This window comes from Aphis gossypii, chromosome X (assembly GCF_020184175.1).
Source record: "Aphis gossypii isolate Hap1 chromosome X, ASM2018417v2, whole genome shotgun sequence".
Taxonomy (NCBI): Eukaryota; Metazoa; Arthropoda; class Insecta; order Hemiptera; family Aphididae; genus Aphis; species Aphis gossypii.
The window spans coordinates 14,881,046-14,900,913 of NC_065533.1; the positions used below are offsets into that span (position 1 = coordinate 14,881,046).

The 19,868-nt window shown below is 28.6% G+C and overlaps 2 protein-coding genes and 1 long non-coding RNA gene across 3 annotated transcripts; 2 read left to right on the forward strand and 1 right to left on the reverse strand.

Annotated features, from left to right (window-relative positions):
- The first annotated feature begins 1,061 nt into the window (after positions 1–1,061).
- Positions 1,062–6,612, forward strand: LOC126552039 (uncharacterized). Its single transcript, XM_050206514.1, has 11 exons — positions 1,062–2,256; positions 2,871–3,448; positions 3,526–3,712; positions 3,785–3,865; positions 3,932–4,047; positions 4,125–4,212; positions 4,276–4,454; positions 5,058–5,168; positions 5,262–5,414; positions 5,484–5,734; positions 5,805–6,612. The coding sequence occupies exons 1-11, from the start codon at positions 2,245–2,247 to the stop codon at positions 5,840–5,842; spliced, it is 1,794 nt and encodes a 597-aa protein (XP_050062471.1). The 5' UTR covers positions 1,062–2,244; the 3' UTR covers positions 5,843–6,612.
- A 2,421-nt stretch (positions 6,613–9,033) lies between these two features.
- Positions 9,034–12,962, reverse strand: LOC126552040 (ATP synthase subunit gamma, mitochondrial-like). The gene is made up of 6 exons (XM_050206515.1): positions 12,795–12,962; positions 12,400–12,586; positions 11,451–11,662; positions 9,658–9,795; positions 9,350–9,570; positions 9,034–9,263 (listed from the first exon to the last, which is right to left on the reverse strand). Exons 1-6 carry the CDS (start codon positions 12,833–12,835, stop codon positions 9,160–9,162), a joined length of 903 nt encoding a protein of 300 aa, XP_050062472.1. The 5' UTR covers positions 12,836–12,962; the 3' UTR covers positions 9,034–9,159.
- A 143-nt stretch (positions 12,963–13,105) lies between these two features.
- LOC126552041 (uncharacterized) lies at positions 13,106–16,587 on the forward strand. Its single transcript, XR_007605895.1, has 3 exons — positions 13,106–13,346; positions 15,444–15,555; positions 15,661–16,587. It is a non-coding gene; the product is annotated as an uncharacterized LOC126552041 (long non-coding RNA).
- The last annotated feature ends 3,281 nt before the right edge of the window (positions 16,588–19,868 follow it).

Genomic DNA, 19,868 nt, shown 5'->3' on the forward strand with positions numbered 1-19,868 from the left:
TTATTACTATTATTTTTTCTTATACCCATTTTACCATATATTTATACCTAAATTGAACGGAATTTCATCTAATAATAAGCAAGTAGTGAGAACGATTGTAATACCTGTGTGTTATATACAATGACTAAACATAATAAATTAATAAACTATGAAGATTTACTATACATGAAATAATTATTAAATGTCTATTGACTCAATTTTTTTTTTCAAATTAGACAAATCATAAACTAAATACTAATGTATATTATACATATATTTTTTTTTTGTACCTATAGATTATACTTTAATATACCTATGTATTGTTATTAACTGGGTATTCATGTTTCTTAATAATGAATGTTTAGTCTTACAATTTGTAGATAAAAATTATAAATTAATAATGTATTATATTATATTTGAAATATTTTTTTTTCATAAATTAGATTTAAGTGACTTAGTGTATACTAACCACGCTAGATTATAATATAATAATAATAATTATAATTATTATTATTATAGTAGACTATAATCTACTGTGATACTTATGTACTGTGACACATAAAGGAATAATTTAGAGATTTTAAGCAGATCACAAGAATTTTCTTTGTATAAAGTTTAATTATAAACTCAATTGTTTGGTGATCGCATTAAGTCAATGGTTTTCATAAAACGGACCAATATGAGTATAGATGAATAGGGGTCACTAAAGAGTAAATTAATGGTTTTTAAAAATCTGAAAACTTAAAACCGTGAGTTATCATATGTAAAAATTCAAAATGTTTAAGAACTTAAAAACATATTTCCTGGGTATCAAATCCAGGACTTAATGTACGACATAAGTAGAAACTAATATGACAAATTGATTTATTAAAAAATTGGTTTGATGAACCATGGTTCAATCAAACCAATGGTTCATTTATTGTTTTAATTACTTTAGTGACATTTTTAGTATACGTGATATTTATTACAAATTCATTTAAAAAATATGTTTGTATGCAGCTTCTTTATTTATTTTTTCATACTGTATCAATTTGTTTGAAAAATTTGTATAAAAATAAATTATGAATACCTTTTTTTTATAAGTTAATTAAATAGGTACATCTCATAAAAGTTTAGTGAATTCAATTTACAATCCAACTTATGACCAAGATACATTGGGTAAAAATACCTAAGGTTTAAATATAGTGATTGGAGGTAGGTTCCTTAAGTGGTAATAACTATAAGAGTTTAGAAATATATTATTATCTATTTACTCAAAAATTGCTCATTAATATTCAAATCAGATTCTTTAGTGATATTATATCATAATTGTGCAGCTATTGGATAGTAAACTTAAGCAATAGTCTTACAATCAGAGGTTATAACAACTACGACCCTTACGGAAAATATTTGGTTGGTACAAAGTACATATTTAAAAAACATCAATCTAAGGCTTACTTAGAATAACTGATAAATGCAAAATGTTTTTCATTTGGACTGAACAACAAGAACTAGCATGTCGATAAGACATCAGAAGGAAATATAGAAACTGTATAATATGGGGATTCGCTCTGATACGGGGTAAAACCATAATTGGATTTTCAGACATATTGTATAATTTTAAAGTTTTACAGTTTACACGGATCCGATACAACATTCACAAATTCATAACTATGTTTAAATAAAAATTAAAAATAGCAGATTAGAATGACAATATGTTATTAAATAACAGCCTCATATAATGATAATATTTTTGTTGTGGGCACACACTGAGATAGATAAGATATACTGGAGCGCGGACTCGGCCGTAAAAACGAGCCGTCGTGTTTGACGTTATCCCCACCACCGAAGGGCAAAACATTTCATTTTTACATCTTATCTATCTCAGTGCGGGAACATGACATCAGAATGGGAGATCAGCAGTTGTTCGAAAAACGATAAGGACCCGAGAAGCGATAATCAATAAATCTTACCAACCGTTGAAAGCAAAAATATGGGCATCGTTTTTAACTCTGAGACCTACCATAGGTGGTGCTGTTAAGCAAATCGAGAGATAATTTTGTTTTGAATATATGTTATTCAGTGCTTATCTAACTATCTTTATCATTTTTCGAACAACTACCCTACACACCATGCCAGAATCATGCGTATCAGAGCTACGACACACTACCTCATTATTTCTATCATGAAATTGTAATATTGCGATAATTACAAAATTTAAGCTGTGACTGGAGACTGACTGTATTTAACATTCGATATTACCTTAATTGATTCAATCCAACGAAAATGGCGATGAGGGTAAGTTAAATATTAATAATTGAAACCTTTCCAGCTACTTAACATCCACTGGGGAAAGAATAATTATGCACTATCTACTATTTGACTTTTACATCAATGTCTGATTGATTTCTTATGCATTGCTTCAGTATTATTATATTCAGTAGGACATATCTTAGATTTTATAGATACAATATACTTTTTTTTTTTTTTTGAGGTTATATCGACGACCGGGAGGGGACCGCTTTCGCATTGCTTCCTCCCGGCCACCATAATATACTCATTAGTCATTACTTATGATACATATTTTATTTGTCTTTTAATAGTAAAAACTATACAATATTAGGAAGTTGTTGTTATTAATTCTGCGTTAATTCAACAGATAACTTAAATTTTAATTTAGCTTGAATTAATATTTGAGTTTAAAGCAATATTATTGTGATTATTTGTTTTTTTTTTTTTTTTTTTTGTTAATATTGTGTCTATTTGTATAACTAAAAAACGTTTGTAGCATTAAATGTAGTGAATTAAATTTAAAATATTCATTTATTTTCTATATATTTAATCTTTTACTTATACAAATTTGATGTAACGTAAACGAAAATATAAACATCAACTTGTATTTGCTTTTCTAGGCTGGAACTGCACTATCATTTGAAAACCCGACCACACTGAAAAATTGCATTAGCTATTCGAAATTTGATAACTATGGATGGCAGACATTATATATAAATTATATGTCAAATGTTATGAAAATAATTAATATTCATGGTGATATACGAGTAAGCCGTTTGTATTTGCTTATACAACTTGATGTAAAAAAAAATAACTTAGATGATACTCTTAAAACACTGGAAAGAGAAGAAATATTAATACAACCGCCAGAATCAATACAATTAACATATAACATAAAAGAAATTATAAAAGATGCCGATCCCATTTACTTAGATCTAGTTGGAGAATATTATGCCTATGATAATGAAAAACTATACGAATTCATTGGTCAAATTACTACAAATAAGAAAATCTATCCAAGACTTAAGGAGTACAATGAACGTGTTAATCATTTAGCTACTATAAAAAGTTTAAGAGATGATTTCAAAGTTCAAGAGTTTTTAAAGATGTGCCCTGATCCAGTTAATTACTTCACAAATATTAAATTGAATTCAATTAATACACATTACAATGAATCACTGTCTTATTTAAGTAACAGGTGAGTTTTACTTGTAGCAATTTTTAATGTATTCAATATTAATCTTGAAATCTTTTTTATTTATTTATTTTTATCAGGTTCGATCTTCTTCCATTGGACAAGTTACGTGATGAACTGCCTAAACATGGTTTTAATTTATCAAAAACTGTGGACTCTTTGGTAGCTGATCCTAAACCTTTTTATTTAAAAAAGAAAAGAAAATGGTTTGGTAGTCGTCATCAGATTAATTATAAGACAACAGAAAATATTGAATTTTTAAAAGAAGTAATTATAACATTTAATTTATTGATGTTCTATGTACGCTGTAATTAATCAATTACCTAATAATTATTTTAGATTGCATACCTCGATCATAAAGATGAAATTCTGAATTATATAGAGTCTGTAAAAACTGAACATAGAATTCAAGTGGAACAAGTAAAATATTTAAAGCAATATATCGTTAATGTGATATTTAATTGATGTTAATTATCATTTTTATAGGCTAAGTGTATTGGCAATCTAAACGCTTGTGAATGCTGTCTCGATAATGAACTATTAACTACTGAAGTGTTTTCATGTCCAGCTGGACATACATTTTGTTCTTCTTGTATAAAAAAGTAAAGTATTTAACAGTCAAGTATTGTAGGTTATTTTTTCATTATTATTTATTTTATTTATACATATATATTTATAGAGGTACAGAAGTTGCAGTTGGTGGAGGTAAGGTGGATATTAAGTGCTTTGCTAATTGTGATGAAGAATTCAATCTAACAATGATAAAAGTAAGTATTTATTTTTTATTACTTAGTTGTTTGTCAATCGACTAATAATTTGTGTATTTTCAGAGTATTGTTGATGACAAACTATATCAACGTATTATGAGTTTGAAGCAAGCACAAGAAATTAAAGCAGCTGGCATTGAAGGACTTGAAACTTGTGCATTTTGTGATTATTCTGTTATTTTATCCCCCGATCTCAAGATTATTAACTGTTTGAATCCTGAATGCAAAAAAGAAACTTGCAGGTAAGAAAATTGTAGTTTTTTTTTTTTTTTTTATTGAACATTATTACATCAGCTACTATGGTCATTAGTTATTAGTTGATGTTATATTTACATGTAAACTTAAGTTAGAATAAATTCATGTTTATATTAAGTTATATTTGTGTATTGTATATATTAAATCAGGAGTGGACTAAACAATTATATAGTGAACCAGTGTTATATTATGTTCAAAACAATCTAAATTGCTGGAAGATTTATTTTGTAGACACTAATTTTTTTTTATGTCACAACAGTGAGCATGTAAATGAATTCGGCCTACATTGTTTAGACATAAATCTTACTCTGATTATTCTCGGCCTTTAGACACAAAGTTACAGCACCTATTCTATTTTGTGTTAAATCATCAATTTATTACAATCATTTATTATTTTATTGGTATATTGTATTGAAATAAATTATTAAGTATTATGCTCTATATTAAAAAGCCATTTGGCGTTAATTCTAATAAAATAAAATAATCAAATAACTTATTATTTGTGTATTCTAAGATTTTTTTTTTATTATTAATATTGTTTTCTTTTGTTCGTCGTGTGTAAATAAAATAATATGTATTGAAATCTTTAGGAAATGTCGAGAAGAAAGTCATTTGCCATACAGATGTGATCAAATAGAAAGAGCACCAGAAGTAGAAGTCAGAACTATGATTGAAAACAAAATGACTGAAGTACTCATAAGGTATCTAACCAAGTTAGATTTATAGTTGACATTTTGATAATTATAGTAACATTATTTTATACATCTATAATTTCTTTTGCTTATTCAATATAGAATTTGTTATTATTGTAAACGTAAGTTTGTCAAGGGAGATGGATGCAACAAAATGACTTGCAGTTGTGGTAAACAAATGTGTTACATATGTAGACAGCCAGTTGATTCTAAAAATTATGCTCATTTTTACAACGAGAAAGTGATAAAAAATAGGTAGGTTTTATTGACAACTAATAAATTATATAATATTGAAAAATGTATACGTTTGTTATTGATTATTAGGTGCCCAATGTTCACGGATGAAAATATTGTACATGCTACTGCTGTAGAAGCAGCTGCTAGATTGATAATCAATGAACTGAAAATTACGAAACCAGAATTGTTGAGGAATATTGATATCAACAAGATTTTGCCGGCATTAAAAAATCCAAATAAGATTCCAACTACTCAGCAATCTGCTTTAGCTATAAATAAACTAGTCGCTACAATTATTGGTGAAAACGTTGAAGATATTAATAATCTCAAAGATATGAGTGAGTTGTTGTCCTATTTTAATGTTTTTAAAGCATATTATTGATATATTTTAATTTAATTGTTTTCTAGGATCATTGGGACCGCAAGTTAAAAAACCTAAGCATTGAATTGCCTTACCATCAGCAGATTTGTTAATATTGCAAATGTTTATAAATGTGACTAGTTATAAAGTACAATTTTCAGACCAGTGTTCTTAATTTTTATTTGCATACTTTCAAGTTGATATTTTTTAATTAAATCTTGGCCATTCTTTATTATATTATATAATTTAAAGAATTAATATTTATATATAATTTAATCAAATTGAAATTGGATATGTCATCAGAATAAAAATTATCTTACATTTCCAAATTATTTTTTATTATTATTTTTTTCCACTTTTAGCTTTATTTTAGATTTAAAAAAGTTTATTCTAATCATTAAGTTATAACCAAAACAGTATCACTTGAATAATGTATTACATACAAGTTGATATATGACGGTCAATTGATTTATGTTAAAATCATGAAGAATCTTTTAGACTTGAAGCGATTTAAGTGAATAATAATTTAATTCAGACTGTATCGGTGTAGGTGATAAATTATTTACATTGTCAAAGTAAAAAATTACAGTCATCAAAAATTAAAAATAAATCAAATGCAACCAATTTGATTGTTTTTTTAGGACTACCATCTTGTAAATATTCCTTTGCGCCTACAATAAAACTATTTAACTATACTATTACTCATCTAAGTAAAGTTTTTAAAATAATTGTTTACTATTAGCCATAAATTATTAGTAAAGGTTGTAAATGTTTTACTGAATCTTATAAATTACATTCTTTAACAATATTTAAAAAATTAATTTGTTATGTCATTGTGTATTAATTTAATACTTGCCTAATACTTATAATAAATTAAATTATGTTTTAATTATATTAACTGATATAATTGTTCTAATATACTTAGTTGTTACAGCACTAATATCAATAATATTTTAATATCTATGTTTGTATAATATCGTAACAAAAAAAAAAATATACGTATTCATGTACTTATTTTATTTTATTATTATTATAAAATTAATTTAATTTATTTTAAAACGTTTAATAAATAGCATAAGTTCAAATATTCATATTGTAAAAATTATATCAAAAATATAGTGGAAATAATTAATTCATACTATTTTATTTCGGTTTAGAAGTTGTAATTTGTAGGTACATTGTTTTATAGTATGCCGAACTAGAAATCTAAACTATTGAATGGTGTTAAATAATCAAAAATTTAAATTGCAGATCTGGTCAATTTTAGGGAAAATGTACATAATATTTTTATATTTATTTTCAAATGCATATCAAGCATATATTATTATTATATAACAAAACTGATTTTTTGTTCTTTACCTATGTATTTTAAATAATATTGAATATAAAACTCAATATTATTTTTTGCAAGTATTTATTATCATGTATTGATTAAGTCAAATGCTAACGGTGTGATGTCCATTTAAAATAAGATACAATATTATTGTATTGTCAATAAGTTATAAATTAAATTTATCTTTAATCTATTTATAGTTTATTTGTTAGGAAATGCTTTGTACACAATTGACAATTTATAGTATTCTTCATGATGTTTTTTTGGAATTTTGATCATATTTTTGAATACTAAAATTCTTTCATGCACATTTTGCCTAACTCTCTACCCATGAAGTATGAACCTTATTCAAAAGTTATAATAATATGAATCAACACGATCGAAAGATTTTCAGAGATATTGAAAACTGGATGAGAAACTTCAGCATTATCGCCATTTTACAAGAGAGTAATGTATGAGCTTCAGTTAGAATCTGAATAGTTAAATACATTTTAGTTATTTTAACAAATCATCATTTAAAATATATTAACATAATGTAGATACAGACAATAAATAATTTTTAAATATTTGGTTTTCAGTTATCCTGATATGAAAAAATAATATCAAGTAACGTTAAACAGTAGGTAATAGGGTTTAAATTTTTAAAACTTGTTATCAATTTTTATGGTTAATTACTTATGAAATACCTAAACGGCTAAACAATATTACCAGTAAGTAGAATAATGGAAATTACAAATAAAAAAGAAAATTTACATCAAAATTGTGAGAAGTAAATAGGTAAATAACTATTGTAAAGATATATAATTAATATTGAATTTGGCAAAGTAAAAAGGACCATTCTTTCTATGGTTTTTCATAGAGCATCTAAACCATTATCAGTATTTAAAATTGTTCCAAAAATGTTAAGTATTTATTTTATTATAATTTATTCAGATTTACATTTTTATCATTAATAAATTAATAGAGTACATAGTATATTTCAATACTAGACTAATATTGAAATAACTTAGGTATGTTACTTATGTGCACTTTAAAATAACATTTGTAAATAAACGTACCTTTTATTCTTTTTTAAGATATCCTGTAGACAGTTTATTAATCATTTATTTTTATATATATTTAATATTGTGAAGAAAGAAACAATTGTTTTTTTAATCAAATATTCATGTCAATATTTTATGAAAATGTATTAAAGTATTGGTAATGTATCATGTTACTTAAATTAAAAAAAATTTCTGGCAACGTTTATAACTTATAATTAAGTTCATGTTTAACATTATTTTGATTCATATTAACATGGATAAGTTATTAAAAAATTAAAACTTTTTACAGTTAATCAGTAATCATACGGAACATAAAATTGGCATTTACAACATTGACGACATTGAATTTAAACATTCGAAAGTGATTTTTGATGTATTTATTACTTTACTAGATTATGTTTTTTAAAAAACTTATTTTTTTTGTTTTTCTCATTTATAACATTAGTAATATTTAAGTTAAATAAATATGGTCAACTTTGAAGTTTAATGATATCAAAAATTTTTCAAATTTAATAGTTATATTTGTGTTTTGTCTAAAATATTATTTTTTATTAGTTATTATTTTAAGTTGATTTATATTAATCAATCTTCTTACTGACATTGATAATTCCTAATTTTTTTCATAAAGTTACAGTTCCTTATTATTCATCAGACAACATTAATTAGTCCTTCAGACATATTGAGTAAAATGTAAAATATTACAGAAGTTATGTAAATGAAAAATACACAATTTTTTACTGTTGAGCATCTTTCCACAATCTTATATAATTAAATGTTTAAAATACTTGGTACTGCTATTTTGTTTTTTCTTCACCTACAAAATCAAGCCTTTAGTATTGACTTAGGTTCTGTACAACTAATATCACTAGATAATGGTTTTTAAAATAATTTACACGACCATTTCTAATCGATTAATACAACTGTTTTTATTGTTTAAATTATTGTTTTTTATTCAAATGTATGGAATTCCATTTCTTTTATTGTTGTCTTCCAACTCTATATTATTTTGATATTAATAAAAAACAATTATTCTAATGCCGCTGCTCCAGAAATAATTTCAATCAATTCTCTGGTGATCACAGCCTGTCTGGTTCGGTTGAATGTCAAAGTCAGCTTGCCAATCATTTCAGCTAAATAAAATGCATTGACAATGAGTATTTTTTAAATATGAAAAAATATTATATAAATAATACATCAGTAATAGAATTTAAGTTACCTGCGTTCTTGCTGGCATTGTCCATAGCTGTCATTCTTGATGATTGTTCACTGCAAGCAGACTCTTTCATTGTGTAGTATAATAAAGCAGCAACTGTAAATTCTTGGTATGATTCCATAACACCTTGATCAATACTGTCATACAACTGTAACTTTGGTGCAGCTAACATTGTTTTAGCGCTCAACAATGGTACTTCTTCGGTTTGATAAGACACAACAGTTCTTTAAACAAATGATTTACAATTAAAAATATAATTTGTTATTGACATCAGTAATAAAGGTAATTAAATAATTTTTAAGATAATATACTTGAATCGGTTGTAAACAATTTTTCCACTGTTGAAATCCAACTGGATCAATTCATTGGCCACTTTGGATGCGTCCAAAAATGTGGGTGGTTTGCGGCCAACTTCATTAGCCACCACAGCAATATTTTGAGCATACAGTCTGTTTACATTAATCATGTATTAAATAATTTTCTAAATTTAAAATAACGATTAAAAAAGGCAAATTTTTTATCAGATAATACATGACATTATCTAGACAGTTAAACCTTTAGTTTAACTTATAATTTATACAATTCGTGTATTCTGTGCATTATTATTTTTAATATCACTTTTTGATTAGTAAAATTATTTCAAGTCATATTCTATAAAATTTAAATTTAAAATACTTTTAAGTTTTCGTTTATTTTACAATCAAAATTCATCAATCAAGTTGTAATTAAATAAATAAAAAAAATATAATTCAAATAAAGCTCTACGTTAATAACAATTTTTAGCAATAAATTTATTATACATAAAATGTTGCACTAGTACAGACCCATGAGTAAAAAATGCATTTATTTGAGTAATTGATGGATCAATAATTACATGTTTCATAAACTGAATTCAACAAAATATATTAATTAAAAGGTTATGTAAATATATTAAATATAGCAAGCCAATTTTTTTTTATAAAATAATATGAATAAAAACAAAATTGAGGTATTAAACTATTATTTTAATGAATTTTCGTTTATCTTAACCCTAGAACACACGCTACAAGTCAAAAAGACCGGGCTTTTATAATTTTGTTCATTGCTTCAAAAATATGAAATATTAATCTAACACAACCTAGGTACCTTCTAATTAGGTGATAAACTAAAATTAGATACAACTCCCAATTGTATAAAATTTGATGCCTGTACTATAGAAGGGTTCAAAGTTCATTATTTATTGAAAAAACTGTGAGTGGTATACTACAATATAACCTTATATATATTTGATATATTTATATCTTATATGAAAGTTGAATTTGTTTAAATTAAGTATCAATAGAAACATTTGACAATTTTTATTTATTTAAAAGCAATATAATAATGATTATTTCAATTTATCGAGTTGAAAAAGACCAAGTGCGTAGAATCTCGTGGATATTTTTAACGCGTGTAATCTAGGATTAAAAATACAAAATATTTAAGTATAAAATAATACTAATGATTTAAATACGCTTAACTGGATTTAATTTTAATAATAACCAACCTATCGTTTGAATTTATTTAAAAGAAATACAATAATACATTTTCAATTTATCTTATGTATACTATGATGTATACCTATCTGTTTCTTTTGTATTTTACAGTAAAAAAAAAAGATGATAATATACCTACTTATACTTCATTATAAAGATATTATCAGTATATATTAAAGTTATATCATTAAATACTGAAAAAAATTACAAATCAAATAATGTTTATACACATCAATATTAATACTAACAGTTAAATTACTAAAATAATTTTAAACATTTAATGTTAATTCATTTTTTTGTTTTTAGTAATAATAAAAATGTTACTATAGAGGGGTAAATTTTAATTAAATAGTATTTAATAGATGAAAATTAAAAATGTATAAAGAACTAAATTTTTGTCAGCTCTATCAACATAATTTATTTTTATACCAAATGTTAAAAATCATATGACTTATGATTTATAAATGTAATTCTACATTAAGTCAAGTGAGAAATAATTGTATGACTAAAATCAATAATGTGTACAAATAGTAATACACAAATAAAGCAGATTAATATTAAATTTTAATTATTTGATTCTATCGTAATACCTCTGCAAAAGTGCACGAGACTTGTCACCCACACAGAATACTTTTGATTGAGGAGACTCAACAGCTTCTGCACCCAATTCGTTACGAATGGTTTTCGCAACGTTTGTGTGGACTGCGCCACAAAGACCACGATCAGATGTTATAGCAACAATTAATTTATTGTTGTTACCATCATCCACTGCTTCGGTGGCACCAGACTTTTCATAAAATGCCTAAGAAAAGATAATACACATTAAATAGATATATGACTTTTTGACTCTTAGCATATATAGTAATTTGGTACTTTTCGGTTATCCCTGCTACCGGCCAATGCCGCTAATGACTACCACTGGTCTAATTCTGTTTCTAGACTACATATACATCCACTGTCTTCAGTCAATCACAACTATCTAACCAAATAACTATTATTTTAATAATTACTAACAGTTTTTGACAAAATTATGGGCATTGTTTTTTAACCCAGTGACCATGGATTGATTAATTTGTACCTGTGACCTACCTTAAGTGCTGTTGCATAGCAAATCGAGGGAAATTTTAGTTTGCGAGTGGCAACGCTGGCATCTAATTCTCAGACGGTTATTTGGTTAAATTCATGTGGTGTCAAAAAGCACAATAATCCATTTAAAAGTGTTTTAAATTGAATGGCTGAACATTTTCCTCCTCGAAGTTAGTTATTAGTTGTTTATTAAGTTAGTTATAAATTTAGAATCCATTTTTTTAAATTATGTCATATAAAGAAAGGTAGTAGCAATTATGTGATAATAAGTCACACTATAATATACATTATATTAGATACATAAATGACAAATTCATGTTGATCGTGACTTTGAGGAGGTAGTCGGGATAATGAAATTGTGACTTGTCGTAGTCGGGATAAACGAAAAGTACCAGTAATTTGATACATTGTAAAGACTATATTTTTATTTATATTATTATCATTACGATTTACCTTAACACCTTCACCGTACGGACGAGCTTGACGTAGTTCACGTTCAGCTCTAGCGTACTTGGCGGCGGACACCATCTTCATGGACTGCGTGATTTTTTGAATATTCGTCACAGATTTTAAGCGCATCGAAATTTGTTTCAGAGTGGCCATGTTACGGTTTTGCTGTTGACCGGCGGCGGCGCCCTTCCTGCAGACGCATAGGAAACAATAAGCGCAATATTAATAAGATGCATCGAGAACGCAAGCGAATTTTTTCGGTCGTTGGCATTGCAAAAAAAATAAAAATGGAAAATGGAGAAACGACAAAAGCCCAAAAACAACAATTTCGATGACCACGTTATAGCGCGCGCGTGCGGGCGGCGTTATTAGAACGCCATCGCCATTTTAATACTTACAGGCAGACCACCATAGTAGTCGGTTTCGAGATCATCATCATCGTGGCGGAGAGTTTGGTCGGACTACAGTAAAAAATGAAAAATTTCGTGCGAGTTTCGACAGAGCGATAGCTAAGCTGATTTCGAAGTGGATAGTGTCCGTAAAATCTAATAACTGTACCGTACTACGGCGGGGTCAAATAAAGGGTACGCGTACTGCAATCTGGTTATCGTGTTACGCCGCCTTATCAGCGCCAGGCGTTGTCGCATGACAGCTGTTTGTTCTGGCGTGGAGGCATAGTTTGCCGTTGCGTACCGTTCGCCACTTGCGATGCGCGTCATCTCCGTGGAGGCGTTTCGTGGAGGCACCGTGAGCGCACGCCGGTCGAAAAAGTAATGGGAAAACAGTTTTTTTTCTTCTGTGGTCGACATTAAAATATTTATAATTAAATATCGTCATTAGTTGGTAGTTTCTTATTGTTATTACATCGTCTGCGGTCTGTCGATTTAATATTATTTTAACGCCACGAAAAAACTGTGAAACCTATTTAGAAGACATTTTTGTTCCATTAGGTAGGTATATAAAATAAGTCAACAACTTTTGTTATACTACTTTGACCGAAATAAATTATTATTATTAAGTTCTATGACTATGGAACATTTTTTTAAAAAATTATATTATTATAGTTAGGTAGTACCCATAAGAAAAAAATGATATTACTTAACACAATATTGTTTTCTTTTAACAAACCTACTTTGACAATAATCTTGTTATCTAATGAATACTAAATTATAACTCTATATGCCTACTGATAGAAAATAACCAACTTAACATACATGTTTTCTTTAGCAAATTAATTTATATTATAAATGCCAACTTTCTATTAACAAATTTATTAAACTATAAACTTAGGATATAGGTAGGTAGGTATTTTTCTTATTCTTAATCCGTGTTTCATATACCTACTTAACTTTAAATACCTATCGAATTTAACGTAGAGAAATAAAATGAAAAATGCAATAACTCCTTATTTAACCTTAGTTAACAATAAAATATACTATTTAATGAATGGTAGTCAATAGTCGTTTTAGACGTTTGTAGGAGGTTAACAAAAAATTTAATTAAAAACATTTTTATTCCATATGATAAAATGTATTTTAAATACATAATTGATAAATAAAATTATTTTAATTTCTATGTACTTAAATATATTACTTGGGTAACACTGATTTTTGTTTTTAATTATACGTTACGACTTACGAGACGTTTTTTTTTCGTTATAAACAATTAATTTGATATAGCTATAAAGACCAAAAAATATGTCTCGAAAAAAATCTTGTACAATGTTTGAAACAATGTTTATAAATGAGTAGTTATAGATGGAGATAGGGCAATATTAGTTTAATAATTAATACACATATTTTAATAGGAAAATAATTTTAAATCAATTTAAATTGTATTTTATTAATTAAAAATAATGTTGCTGAAAATAATTAAAGACAAATATTTTTTTAAAAGTATACAGTTATATTAATATTAAAATATTCCACTGTAAAAATTAATTTTATGATTTAAGAACATTTAGTTATTTTTAGTAACTTGTATGTTTAAAATGCGTTTATAGATAGTTTAAAAGTTTAAATTACCTCCCTGTTTACATATACACATACATTATGTCATTATATATTAATTATTCGTGGAAGCAAAGTTTCAAAGACAACGTTTCATGTTAGTTAGCCTCTATTATATTGAATCTGTTTGAATATAGTTTGAAAAGCTAATATTATGTTAACAAATAATTTGTTTAGGGTTTATAACGACAAATGTGTGTATAATGAAGATAATTGTATTAAAAGTTTTTACAGTTTACCAGGATAAGTGTCTTGGTGAAAAGCCCATAATAAACAAATCAATCAAAATTTTAATATTTTTGTTCGTGACGATAGATTATTTAATAAAAACTGTGGTAAAGATATTATACAGGAACTTACTCTCTCCGTAATATTTACTTGAAGATTTAATTTATTTTTTCGAAAATGTGTTATTTCGAGTGCAGATCCTTAAGTATAGAAAAAAGTATCTTAGACATGATGTAATATTATGATTGAAGAACGATTATCAGGATTAGCATTTATTTGTAGTTAAAATAAATCTAAGTAGATACATCAACTTATCAATACGAAACAACATAATGAATATGTTTTCAAATGATAATTAAAATATGATCTTTTTATGTAGAAGTCCGTAATGTAGGACAGTTAGAGATGTTGTCAAACTAAAAATTAAAACATTACGCTTAAGCACGTTAAATCTTTAATTTAAAGAGTCAATTTATTAAAGAGTTTACGTACACGTTTCTCAACCTTTGTCAGTGTTATGGTCTTTTTTGTGGTTAGGGATGACAGTATGACAGCTACGGTTGCGTAATTTGTTAAACTTGCATAAATTATATTAAAAAAAATAATGGAGAATGGAGATAATATACACTTAAATATGAGTATTACCTAAATTTTAAGTTTGTTAACCAATTTTAGTTTTAAAATAAATGGTAGTACAACCCAAAATCTAGACAAGTCTTAGTTTAATACGCGGTCATATTTTTATTAGATTAATTAGAGTAAAAACATAATTTGGTTCGATTTTTAACGTTAATCTATTTTATATTTTAGTGAAATGCGAATGCCTAAATCTAAAAAAAATAGCCTATGCAGCGTCGTAAAACGTCTAAAACTCAAAAAAAATTTGGGTTTTCAATTATTCCAGTATATAGGACTACTATAGGTAAATGTGATACGTATATTATTATTATTTTATTATATTTTTATAAAATTATTTATATTAATAAATCTTATTGTAAAATCCATTTTATTTTTGGTTTGTTAATAGGACATACTACACACTTTAGGTACAAAAAAAACCATACAAAATAAAACCAATGCATTTATCTTTCTACTCAGAATCTACGACGAAGAAAAAAATGTTTGAACGATAATGAAGAACAAGGGAAAATTAGAATTTTAAAACGAGAAATAATTGTTTTCGAATTGTTATAAAAAAAAGGCATAGGTACAATGCAAGAATAAAATAAAATATTGTTTTCAGAATATTCAACTGCACGTCGGCACTCTGAACAAAATCAAATGAAGAGTTCTGATCGCATGCTAACGACATAAAAGTTTATTCATCGTCATTCACTTTCTTCTAAAAACTCAGTTTAGTCAGACTTGAAACAATTTGTAATTTTATTTAATATAACCGTTGTTATTTTGCGTGTTGCAGTACATTGGGTTGTATTTAATAATAATAAAACATGTTTTTTTCTTCGTATAATATTTATAAAGAGTAGGTAACGCGGTCGAAACGATTTTGGGGATCTAAAATCCTCGAAAATAAGAGGTTTTCAAAGTTTAAGTAATCCTCGTGACATTGATTCGTAGAGAGATTGATCCTGGATTCGAGAGCGCATTAAAGTATCCAGGGGAGGAGATTAAGCTCATCGCCGTGCCGAACACCGCATGCAACGCTCGGGACGTGTGCACCCCCCGACGTGTGCGCTATCGCCAGAATCATTTGTTCTGACCTCCACAACGTACATCCTACACGCCAGTCCGATAAACAGCGGGTAGTACGTGACCTACAAAAACTACGGTATTTCTCTACATACACGCGGCTATCAAACGATTGAACTTGTTTTGGCCATTTTACCTGTAATTTAATAGACTATTTGCATGCAAAATTGTAAAACGGTCGTAGTACGTCGCAGTACACACTTTAAAACTGCTATTGGAAACTGGAAAGTCGATATATCTATCATTTGCGCAGCACAGTCATCAAACAAACCGTTTGTACATACAAAATAATAATAATAATAATAATATCATACGATTATTGGTTTTAAATGTTTTAATTTCCAGTCATGATTTTGACGTTAAATTATATTGTTAACGATGCCAAAGATACCTATGTTATTATTACGCACAATACGCTTCGACATTTGATTTCAAACGTAATTATTTTGCAGTTTTAGTTTACAATCGTAAATTAATATTCTGTACTTGTGAACTTTGTAATCTAATTGTAATTGGATTACCTACGTTTAAACATCAAACGATTCTAAATGTAAACGGTGATTTGTACAAAACTTTTGATAAAATTTCCGAAATACTCTCAAACAATAGTCGCACCTTGACACGACGATGCGTATATATGTATATATACGTATAGGTATGCATATAATTCTCCGCGAGTCCGTATTTTACGATTATTATTGTGTACCGTTTATAAAACGGTTTCGTTGTATTGTTCCCGTCGTGTGTTATTGGTCAATAATGGGACGATATTACAACGTTGACGTCCGTCGCTTATAATAATATAATATATTATAATATTCCAAGTGCACGCATACGTCGCATTCGCGCACGCACGCACAGACACGCACGCGCACGCACGTTACGATAACTTTAAAGTCACACGTTTTCCCTTCGGAATAACATAATGTAAAACTATACGACCGTAAGTATTACTATAGTATATACGCATTGACTATACGTATGCGGTGACCTCCTATATATAAAAGTCCGTACGCGTTTTTTACTCGCGATCTCGTCAGCATATTAATATTTTTTAGACAGCTCACGAATCGGTGATGTGTGGGTGGGTGGGTGTAGGGGGTTAACTATTTTTTTTATTATTATTAGAACGACGGGGACGGCACGAGCCATGTCGTAATGACCGAATTCGTTTTTCTTCTAACGCAGATTTACCTACATTTTTGCCGTCCGCCGTACTACTGTCGATAAATTATTTGAAAAATGCAATCGATCAGTACCTACCTAGGTCGCGATGGTGATGGTCCATTCTGTCCGTCCAACGAGATCAATCTCTCTATTGCCGCAGTCGTTCTGTGTCATATTTTTATCGCTCGCGTTCACAGTTTTAGGTATCTTTTATTGATCGTTTTTTTTTTTTTTAATTGTTACTTTTTAATTGACACTAATTATAAAAACTGTATCGGGCAGCCATAAATGTGGATAATAATTTGTATTCATAAATATACGGAAGAAAATATTCAGTATTAAAAAAAATGTATATATATAGATGTCTCGTGGTGTCATAGTGACGTCATTGTATAATCACTCGACATGACCGATTTTACGAGAGTAAAAAAAAAAAAATCTATACTCATATTTTATGTCTGTGTGTATATATATATATATATATACACATTCAAAGGGCGCGCACACTGGTATAATATATATATACATAAATATATAGCGTGGTCCGAAACCATATAAACCGCGAGACGGGCGTGACTCACTCCGATTCTTCAATATTATTATTAATATAATACACTTTATCATATCGTATACGCATTCCTTTATACCGTATTCTATTAACGATAGTGCTATATACAGTGCTATTAAAAATATAATAATATTATTATATATTATACGGTTTGAACTTTACGTCGCCGGCTAGCCGGCCGCCGCCCGGGCGACGGCAATTATAGTGCCTATAATAATATATAATAATATATATTCGGTAGGTATATTACACGTTATTATGGTGTATACGATTGGGTTTTTATTAGATATAGTAAGTCTGTTTATCGAAATTGTCCACCGATAACTCGGTTATGACATAATAATATTTTGTCGACGCTCTGTCGAAGAGGTGCGGACGAACGCCGCGGCGGCATTTGATGCGGACGGTGTACTTACGATGGCCGCGTTTGATGTATACTTACCTACAATAATATGACGTATAATAATATTATTTTACCGCCTACCTCTACGGCACATCTACATATTAAGTAATATCGAAAAGTGCATCACCGTGATGGTATTTATCGGAAACTAAAAACAGCAGCAGCAACCCGACGGACGATATTGCAGCTCGTGCGAAGGGACGATTGGAGTGATGCGGAATGGTAGGAGAGGAAAGTCGTCCGAAATCATTAAAATCGCTTACAAATATTATATATATTATATATATATAAAGGTTTATGTATACGATTTACCTATCTCTCGATTGTCGTTACGATGACAACGACGACGATAATGACATTATCGTAAGACTATTTATAAATATACATACATAGGTATAATACATTTATATATGTCAAGAGAAGAGACGGTGGCGAGGGAGCGGTTCGACCCTTGTATCACTGCAGTATTATGTATATAGGTAGGTATACTATATATATAAAACGGGGTGACCTTGGTCCTACCGCACTACGACCCGGATCGACGGAGGGATACGCGCGCGCCGCAGCTGTACATAATAAAATAATAGTAATAATAATCGTAACCCCGTAAGTATAAAATATAATATACCTACATGGGTGTACTTTATCCAACTATATATATACTTATATATATATGTGATGTGCGTGTGTGTGTGTGTTTGTGTGTGTGTGTGTGTGTGTGTATAATACGAGTGTGTCGGCGTTGGCCGATCGATAGACTTTGTCAGCGGCGGCGGAGGCGCGAACGCACTCGGAGGGGTCGGCGCGTAAAAAAAACTTAAATGAAAAAAATTTACACATACACCCATCCACCCACACACACGCACATTTATATAATATCGTTTAATGTATATATATATATATATATTGTACAGTGTATACATTGCAGTGTGTGCGTGTGTTCATAAAGGATATCGTCATCATCGTAGCAAAGGCCGCCGTATAGCAGTTCTTTGCGGCGGTCGGTCGCCCGGGCGTGCGCGCCACACGCATTATATACGCCGACGCATCGCTCGGGCGTTGGGAAAACCCAAACGGGCGAACTACTGGTTTTAGGGGCTGAGGATCATGAGCGTTGCCCGTCGTCCCTGTGCCGCCACCGTCGCCCCCGCCTCGGGAGGCACACCCCATTCGCGCGCCCGCGCACTTTCGTTCGCCGGTCCCGCACGTACATAGGTATATACCTATATATTATATGTATACCATATAACATGTTATTTTATGTAGGTATATATAAAACCGTATTGTACGTATTATACATGCTAGGTACATAATAACACGTATTACTGTACACCGCGTACACGTATACATATATATACTATCACCCACACCGAGGGTTATATGGGGT